The sequence below is a fragment of the Heterocephalus glaber genome, unplaced genomic scaffold (genome assembly GCF_053883595.1).
Source record: "Heterocephalus glaber isolate CG9 unplaced genomic scaffold, H.glaber_assembly_v1.0 deba00001444, whole genome shotgun sequence".
In the NCBI taxonomy this organism is placed as follows: domain Eukaryota; kingdom Metazoa; phylum Chordata; class Mammalia; order Rodentia; family Bathyergidae; genus Heterocephalus; species Heterocephalus glaber.
Genome location: NW_028258297.1, coordinates 9351990 through 9361671, shown reverse-complemented (window position 1 = coordinate 9361671; position 9682 = coordinate 9351990). Strand labels below are relative to the sequence as shown.

Sequence of the window (9682 nt, the reverse complement as noted above, 5' to 3'; positions counted from 1 at the left end):
AGCTAAGTTAGGTAGAAATATTACAGGCACTCAGATAGGGTTAGGCCCTTGAGAGTCAGGATAAAGGTGAAACACATCACAACTGTGGCTGCAGACACATCTGTTGGAAACGAGATGTGCTGGAAACCAGAAAACCATTTTGTCGAGATAAAGACAAAATGGCCAGGCCTACATACTTCTCAAAAGGCAAACACTAGGCCAATGAAGTCTAGCTAGACACTAGGCACTCCAGTGGGTGACCAAGAACTCCGGACCCATCATTTCTTAGAATAAGTCTTTGTTCTTCCATACACGTTATGTGACTTGTTTCCCTATCGGAGCATTAAGCGACTATACTTGTAACCTCCTTGGTTGATCATAGCTGTAAACGTGGGTTTTACTCTATAAAACCTCCCGGTAAAGTTGGGTCCCCGGCTACCCATTCAGGTCCCCTCCTGGATCTCTCTCAATAAATATTTTCCTACTCTTAACCTCTGTTGTTTCTAGAATTCATTCTTTGATTTGTTTTGGTTTTTTGGTACCGGGGATTGAACTCAGGTCCTTGTCCTTGCGAGGCAGGCAGCGGAACCACTGAGCTAAATCCCCAGCCTAGAATTCATTCTTTGATTTTTAGAGAACACGAACTTGGCGTGTCAGACATCTAACAGGTTGGGAGATATAATATTGTCATATTTCATCTCCTGTACCAATTTGTGATATACATTTCGTGACTGGAAACTTTTGTACAAGACTCCAATGAACACTTTGATTTTAAATGCTGCTTCCCAGGTGCTCTCGAAGCCTGGAAGCTGGGGACTAAAGAAGCTGGCGACCCGTGGCAGCACCCACTCCCTTTGCAATCGAACCCCCAATCCAGTGGAAAGGCAAGAGCGCCCTGTGCTCAGGAGCGACCTACGAGCCGGGGGCGGGGCCCAGGTGCCGAAAGCCCTCCCCTGGCTCCTTTTTCTTCGCTAAATCCCACCAGGGAGATCTAGTCGCGCATGCGCCAGGAGCCCCGCGCGGCCTTGCGGGTGTTGAACTCTAGACTCTGTTTCCCAGGGTACCTGCCGTGGCCTGGCCTGCTGCGCAACTGTGGTGTGCCGCGTGCGGCCTTGTGGGAGTTGTAGCCCGGACTACACTTCCCATTGTGCCCCGGGAGACTCAGTTTCGGATGGCTGCTGGTTCGAGGCCGATTTGATTTAGCGGAGAAATGGAGGGTGGCTTCAGTTCGGATTCTGTGGGCTCCGGCGGTGGAAAATTGGACCCAGGGCTCATCATGGAACAAGTGAAAGTGCAAATTGCCGTGGCCAACGCTCAGGAGCTACTGCAGGTACTGGGCGCCCGGGAATGGGGGTGAGGCGGAGAGGGTAACCCCGGGGGACGGGCATCGCGGCCCAGGTTTCGCGTGTGTCCACAGAGGATGACCGACAAGTGTTTCCGGAAGTGCATTGGGAAGCCAGGGGGATCCCTGGACAATTCGGAACAGGTGAGAACTCTGGAGGGTACAAATTTGGGGGTTTGAGAGGGTTTCCAGCCTCATGGAAACGCGTCTGCGCGTGCGCAGGCTAACGGCGTGTCGCGGTTTCTCCGCGTGCGCAGGTTGTGGAGCGGCGCCGCGAAGCTTCTGCGCGTGCGCGGGGCGATGGGCCGTGCCGTTGGCAATACCGCGTGCGCAGTCGCGACCCCAGTGGCTTGGCTTGTGGCTACCTGTCGCTGTGTGCAAGGGTTGGAACTGAGCTGTACGTCCCCTCCCTCTCTGCACCTAGAAATGCATCGCCATGTGTATGGACCGCTACATGGATGCCTGGAACACAGTTTCCCGCGCCTATAATTCACGACTGCAGCGGGAACGAGCCAACATGTAACCGAGAAGCGCTGCAGTAGCCCTGGAGCTCACCCCTGGCTACCCCGCCTCAGTTTCCATCTCTGTAAACGTGCTTTGTGAGGTGGAACTAGCACGGTCACCCTGCCTGCTCATGGTGTACAAGGATGACACGATGGTGAGGGGACATTTGGAACTGTGTTCTCTGCCAACCAGTGCAACGTGGGTTTGGGGAACCTGTGCTTTCATGACAGCTCAGTGGACGTCCTGCGGCCTGGGAGTCGCTGACCCCTCCCCTAGTATGCCCAGGTCAGCTTCCTGCCCTGGGCTGAGAACATTTGCTTTGACCTTCTTGGGGTGGAGGTGGTGAGTCCCCAGGGCAGCTGTGACCTCCTGAGGGTGGACCAATAAATTGCTGACAGGGGCAAAGAAACCCCGTGCATTTTCCCTCGTTGGGGGAGGTGTTCGGAAGAAGGTGCCACTCATCTTTTGTCCTTTGCCATACTGGGCCCCAGCCTTCTCTGGGGCATCCATATTACCTCTTGGTGCCTCTGGGCTGTTGGCTTGAAGAGAATGTGTTGCCAGCACAGAAGGAAGCATTGAACAACACCTGTCATCCTAGCACTACGAAAACCTGAGGAAGGAGGATCTCAGGTTTGAGCCCAGCCTGGGCAACTTATTGAGACCTTGTCTCAAAAATAAAAAAGGGCTGGGCATGTAGTTCAGTGGGAAGGCCCTGGGTTTAGTCCCCAATACTGATAAAAGCAGGGTGAGGGGAGGCTTGGAAATGGGGCTGGCACCATCGCTATACTTAAAGCTAAGAGGAACATCTGCTCCCTTGGGAACCTTGTTTTCCTGGTTCCCCCTACTTCCAGGGTCAGGACTCTGCTGGGACATGGAGGTGCTGAGCCAGAAAGCTAAGGGGGAGGGGCTGTTTATTTGAACAAAATATGTAAACTGCGCACCATTCCTGCAGCACCCCCACTGCCTGCCCTGGGTGCATGGGTGGCCAGTAGCTCCTGTCCCAGGCCTGGGCAGCCTCGTGGTCACTCCTGGATGTTCTGGCCTAACATGGGGAATTTAGCAAATTAGCAAGATGCTGTCTCAAAATAAAGGCTAGGGATGTAGCTCAGTGCCTTCATACGGCACTGGATTCAGTCCCTACTACCACCAAAAAAGAAAAAAAAAGTAGCCCCCAGCCTGTGCTTGGCAAGATTACAAAAGCATAATCTGTCCATGTCTCCCTTTACCCTGACCACCTGCCCTGGTGTCACCAGACTGAGCTCCCAGTACCAGGTAATGTGTTGCAAACATGGGCTGAATTCACAAGCGCAAGGTCCTGAGTACTGAGAAAACAACAAAATATGGGCTGAATGATGAGAATCCTGCGATGCAGACCCCATCCCTCCCTGCCATGTACCTCCAGCGCACCTGGCTCCAGACAAATGAGTGGCAGGATAAGGCATTTATTTGCAAGATGTTGATGCCCAAACCCCCAGGACCTCAGAATGTGACCATTCCTAGGTCTGATGTCTTTATAAACGGAGTTCAGGGATGGGTGTGGTGGTGCACACCTGTGATCCTAGCATGCTGGGAGGCTGAGGCAGGAAGATTTAGAGTTTGAGGCCAGCCTGGGATATATAACAGAGGACACAGGAAGAAGGTGCTGTCTGTAAACCAGAGAGGACTCAGGAGGAACCAGACCCCAACTTCTCCAAATTGGACTTGTGGCCTCCAGAGTTTTGGGGAATAGATGTCTCAGCCACCTTGGCTGTGGAATTCTAGTGGCCCCCTGCAGACCCACATGGGACATCACCACCCTCCCATGTTCCCCCATTTCTCATGGCACCTGGCAGCTAGGAGTGCATAGTGGTCTCTGGGGTTCCAGAGGTGGCATCTGTCCCCTACTGGGGGCATCCACAGCAGACGTGATTATGGTGGTGGTAGGGGGGAATGGTCACCCAGCTGGTGGCCTTGGGTGTGGAGGGTCTGCTGCTGGTGACCCTCAGGGCCTTGAGGCGGGGGTTGGGCCAGCATCCTGCTTGAGGAGAGTGAGGTAAGGAGGGTCCCCAAGGACATGACGTCCGGGACCCAGCCCTTCAGCCTGGTGGTGTGGATATATGCCAGGCTTCTTGGCCTGGGTGGAGCTGACAACCCAGCTCCCAATTCCTACCAGGTAGAACACACCAGGGGTCTCCTCACAGGCCAGAGGGACCCCCCCCCCACACTCACCCTACAAGATAAGGACCAGTGGGGTGCCTTTCCAGGCCCTCCCCATTGACCCATTGGAGGAGCAGAGTGGCTCAGCTTGGCACTTAGGAGACCTGGCTTCGGCCCCAGGCCTTGCTGTGTGACCTATGCCAGCCACTTCTCTGAGCCTCAGTCCTTGGTTTTGTTGTGGAAAAGTAAAAAAGATTCAAGAGCAGGCTAGATGGTGTGCACCTGTCACCTCAGCATTCTGGGAGGCTGAGACAGGAAAATCTTAACTCAAGCCTAACCTGGGTAATCTATCGAGACTCAGTCTCAAAATAAAAAAGAAAAAGGAGATGTAATTCAGTGCAAAGGCCTTGGGTTCAATCCCCAATGCTGAAAAAACTTATTTGTTCATCACTAAGCTTTTCCCTCTGTCTCCTCTTGGCTGCTCTTTCTTGTGCAAGGGCATGGATTTTAGGGCCTTGCTCACACTAAGCAGTTGCTCACCACTGAGCTGCACCCCCACCCCCAGTCTCCTGAGGCTAAGACACCTGGAGGGATCCCCTCTGGGTTTCTCTGGACACTTCCAAAATGCAGTCTGCACAAGAAGCCTCCCTGTGGTGAGGGCACTGATGTGCTGTCGTACTTTGCCTGCTGTCCCCAGTGTTGCCCGCCTGTGGTTGGTGAGGGAGAAACTAGAGTACCCTACAGGTTTTCTGGTCCATGATACCCACAGATGCCCTCTGCAGAATGTCAGGCTAGGTGGCTGCTGGGAGAAGTGGGTGCCAAGTACCATTTAGCAAGTGACCACTGCACCGTGGCCAGCTCAGCACTGATGGCCCTGAGAGGAAGTGCTGTCCCTCCCCTGTGGAGGCACCCCAGAGGCACATGGCCTCCACAAGGAGGCAATTCCCAGACTCCCAGCGTGGAGCCCTGGGGTCTCCTCTCTGTTCCCATAACCTGTACAAAAGCCATTCTGGGGTCTCTACGGGAGCATTAACTCTGGCTGGGGGTCTGTGAATGGTATTGTGCAGGGTCAGCTAGCTTTCCCCATATTTTCAGTTTTATGAGCCAGTCTCTCTCCCCACTATTCAACCTGGCCAGGAAAGCAGCTGTGGATGATCTGTCAATGAACCTGCATGGGCCATGTGCCAATAAAACTTTATTTAAACAGGAGTGGGCCCACCTGTGGCTCTCTGGCATCACAAGTGGGGAATGGTTCACAGGCTGTGAGATGGGTCAGCACAGAGGCCCCGGTGCAATGGGACTGGTTTGGGGTCCAGAGAAGACGGCCCAGCCCTTCTCTCCCCAGGCCAGCCTCTGGAGAATAAAACTATCATCCTTTCAGTTGTGGCAGCCACTCACTGTTCCCCTCCTGTGTGTTACCCCAGCCTGAGATCATGCACTTGTAGCCCACAGGGGACCTCGGGATGGCCAACAGGAGACAGAGGCAGGCGGGCTGGATGTACTTGCTCTAACATGGCCACGTCAATGCCCAGGATGCCCAGATTGTAGTGCAGATGGAGCATCACCTGCCACAGCCCCAGCTTCACAGGGCTCCTGCTGATGCCCAGGAGGGACACCTTGCCCATGTGGGCTTGTGCCTTCCTTCCCCATGTGCTGCCAAGACAGGGCCTCAGCATACCACCTGCCATCATCACCTTCATCCCTGTCCAGGGAAGCCAGGAAAAGGCCCCCAGCTGAACCCAAGGGCGACATCTGTCTTGAGGGACTTTGGGAAGGACAGAATGAGGATGCAGCACAGGAACTTGCACATGGATGCACCCCCTTCTCACCCATCCTGAAAACAGGTCGTAGGCGGAGGCGGGATGGCCCAGGAAAATGGCCCAGGGTTCTCAAGAACCCTGTGGTTCGTTTGGCTGGGTGTGCTGGCGCAGGGCTATGATCCCAGCATTCTGGAAGGCTGAGGCAGGCAGACTGCAAATCTGAGCCCAGCCCAGGCAACTTAGTGGCTTAGTGAGACTTTGTCACAAAAATAAAAAAGAGTGTTTTTTGTCTTATGATTTGTACTCTGAGTAACATTTTGGCCATTATTTTAAGATTATGGTACACAATTTCTTTTTTTTTTAATGGTACATAATTTCTAATTATTATTGTCTAATTATTGTTGTTATTCTCTATTTTGTTATGAAATTTTGTTTTATTTTTTCATAGAAGAGTGCTTTTAAAATATTTTCTTTATTAATATTTATAAGTATTATATTAAAATTAAAAATTTTGAAAGGGCTGAGGATGTAGCTCAATGTGCAGGCCCTGGGGTCAAAAAAAAAAACTAAAAAAAGCAAAAAACAACACTGTGCTTTGAGTCTGCTGATTCACTGCTACGGGAGCGCCCACTGGCTGTGTGACCCTGGCCACACCACTTAATCTCTCTGTGCTTTAGTTCCTCACCCTGCCTCACAGATGTGCTCACAGCTGTGAGGAGTTGTGGGGGGAAAACACCCCCAGGAGTGTGTGTGGTGAGGTAAGGGTCCCTGCCCAGGGTGATTGCAGGCTTGCCGTTTTCCTGGTCTCTTTTCTGAAGGTTGCACCCCCATCACACAATGAAGCCCCAGGGCGTCTCTTGCTTTTTAGGAGGTCTGAGGCTGGGGGCCAAGGGGCGGCCCTGCTGATTTCCTCAGGCTGAGCTTGGCCTTCCTATGCGCAGCCACTCCGGCTGGGGTGGAGTAGGGTGGGGAGCAGTGTAGCCCTGGGCAGCTCAGGGCGGCCCTGCTTCACGGAAATCTACGGAGGAGTGCAAGGCCAGGGAAGGAGGTGCTGGAATGGCCCTGCTCTGAAAGGACCTCGTGACACCAAACGCTTCCCGTCCAGGCGGCATTTCCTGGGCCCCTGAGGGAGGCACTAGGGTATGGGATTTGGGGGCCCCAGTGGGAGCCCTCGAGGTACCCTGCTCACTCAGCGTGGGCTCAGTGTGAGCAAGGGGTGCCGGGGCCTGGCTGACCTCCAGGCTTGGCCGCCTCATTACCTGCAGAGAGGTAGGCCGTGCAACGGGCGCTCAATAAATCTTTGCAAATGAAGAGCAGAAAGAAGTCAGGGCTGACTGACTTGAAGCTACCACACCTTTTTTCATTTGGGCCCGATGAACCTGAAGAGGTTGCCCGTGGCCTACTGGGCCTTAAAGGGTGGGGTGCACCCTCCAGCCAGACCCCCCCCATTCTCCCCAGTCTCAGTCCTCCCAGCACCCAGGGCAGGCACTGTGAGCCATGTCATACCCACATATGGCCACCAGAGGGCGCCATGCACCGCCAGCTGGAGCCGAGGCTCCGGTGGGCGCTGAGCTGTAGAGGGCGCTCCTCTTGGAGAAAGAGGTTAGAGTGGCGGGGGTTAGAGAATTTACCATCTAGAAGTCAGGGCTGTGGGGAGCCTGGAGGCGGGATCAGCCGAACACCACACGGAGGTCTTGGAAAACAGAGGGTGTGGCTGACCCTAAGGCCGCACAGCTGCACAGCCGCGGAGTTGAGCAGGTGACCCCCCCCCATCCCCAGGCCCTCATCTCTCAGGCTTGAGAAAGGCCCGCTGATGGCTGGAGCACATGATTAGCTTGGGCTGTGTTTTTTTTGTTTTTGTTTTTTTTGGTACCAGGGATCGAACTCCGGTCCTTGTGCTTGCAAGGCAGGTGGCAGAACCGTTGAGCTAAATCCCTGGCTCTGGTTTGGGCTGTGTTGTCCCCAGTGACTACTGCCTCATCCTCCTCCACCCTCTCCTCCTTTTTTGCTTTTTTGAGACAGGGTCTCTCTATGTGAGGCAGGCTGGCCTTGAACTCACTGTGAAGGGCAGGCTGGCCTTGAGCTTGTGGCCATCCTCCTGCCTCAGCCTCCCACATCCTGAGATTACAGGTTGCACTACCATACTTCTGGATGGCAAGGTAAAGATAAGGTTGGAGAGCACAGGGTGGGGCTCACAGCTTCCTTCTCTCCTAGGGGGACCCAGCAGGTGAGGCTGGGTAAAGCTCATCCCAGTGGATGGGCAAGTAGAGCTGAGTGGGCAGTGTCCGAGGTTCGGCCCGGATCTTGCTGAGTCGGGGGCAGTGACACCAGGAAGCTTGGCTCTGCTGAAAGGTGGTGGGACAGCGACATGCCGGGCCTTGCAAGCCAGGCGAAGAACTGGGTGTCAGCCAGGTGTGGTGATGCATGCCTGTAACCCCAGCTACTTTGGAGGCTGAGGCAGGAGGATGGCAGGTTCAAGGCCTACATGGACAACTCACCAAGACCCTGTCAATGAATGAATGAATGGGGCTGGAGGTGGCTCGGAGGTAGAGCACTTGCCTAGCACGCATGAGGCTCTGGGTTGCAGCACTGAAAAAAGAGAGGGAGAAAGGGCTGGGTGTCACTGGGCCAGTGGGGAAACTTTCAGCCTGGAGGTGAAGCTGAATTCACAAATTTGACCACACAGGCCCTCGATTACCACTGGAAGCGATGGCAGTGGGAGCCGAGTGGGGGACCGTGCAGCACAGCTAGGCCGGGTCCAGGGTTGGCCAGCGTGGCAGGCAGAGGCCCTCTTGCTGTTCCCTTGGGCTGCGGGCAGAGCCTGTGTGCCTAAGGCCCTGCTCTTCGAAGCCCTCCTGGTGGCTGGTCCAGTAACAAGCTCTGTGCTCACTCTCGCTTTGTTTGTGGTCCAGGCCCCTGCAGGAAGGGATGCTGCTGCGGGGCTGGAGCGGCTGAATCCAGCCTCTAATGAGCAGTGAGGGAAGAGAGAAGAAAGGCCTGAGTGGCCGCTGAATGTCCACGTGTGAGAGGGCCCACCTCCTACCCAGCACACGAGGTCATCCTGGGCCTGGTGCCACTGCCACCAGGGAGCCCCCGTGCATCCTGGATGCCCTCCTCCCGCACCCATGGGTCACCACACAGTCACCTCCCCGAATCCAGCACCTCACTCTGGTCTGCACCCCCCACCTGCCTTCCAAACCTGTCACATGGACACTGTCACCTCCTTAACACCGCCCATTTCTACTTCTCACCTTAGCAGATGAGCCCCGCAAATGTCTGGCCCTGGCAGCCTCTCCAGAGCTGTTTCTCATTCCCCGATCCCCTCACTCTGGCTGCACCGAAGGGGGTTGTTTTGGGAAAATGTCCTGCTCTTTTCATTATTTATGTTCACACTCCTAGCTCTGCTCTTGTATCCGACTCCAAGTCCTTCTGAGGATCCAGTTCCATGTCCTTCGTCTGACATCTGGCCCCTCCTGGACACTCCCTCGTCCCCTGTGATGCCACTAGCAGACGGAGCCATTCCTGTTGGCTCCCACGGCTAACTGCAGGGACTCAAGGGTGGCAATGACATCACACTGCCCTGTGTCCCTGGCCCCAACAGAACCTGGCACAATGAATGGACAGGAAGTGCTGATGAATGAATGGATGATGAGGGCATCCATCCCATAACCACATATGAAGCCCCAGTTGTATACACAGCTGTGCTTGGCCCTGAAGCACCACGCATGACATAGGGCCCTTGACTCTACAGGTGCTCCGGCCTGGATGGTGGCACAAAGCAGGGACCCTCTGCCCCCAGGGTGGCGGGTCAGTTTCCTGGTGAGACTGCATCCTGCACCTGGCTTCCCCTTCCTCCACGAAGACTCTTCAGAGTTCCTGTCCCCTAGACCACGAGGGTCTCTGGCATCCCCTGCACAGGGCCCAGCACTTGCTGGATGTCATGAAGTAGGTGCTGTGTGAT

The 9682-nt window shown here is 54.8% G+C and overlaps 1 protein-coding gene across 2 annotated transcripts; it reads left to right on the top strand.

The window, feature by feature from the left end:
- Positions 1–1016: 1016 nt before the first annotated feature.
- Positions 1017–2234, top strand: LOC101702512 (mitochondrial import inner membrane translocase subunit Tim13). 2 transcript variants are annotated; one of them, XM_004845594.3, is made up of 3 exons: positions 1017–1309; positions 1397–1465; positions 1746–2234. In XM_004845594.3, exons 1-3 carry the CDS (start codon positions 1190–1192, stop codon positions 1842–1844), a joined length of 288 nt encoding a protein of 95 aa, XP_004845651.1. In that variant the 5' UTR covers positions 1017–1189; the 3' UTR covers positions 1845–2234. The 2 variants fall into 2 exon arrangements, 1 of the variants encoding a protein (XP_004845651.1); XR_001183523.3 differs by having other exon boundaries at positions 1120–1309; positions 1378–1465; positions 1746–1875.
- The last annotated feature ends 7448 nt before the right edge of the window (positions 2235–9682 follow it).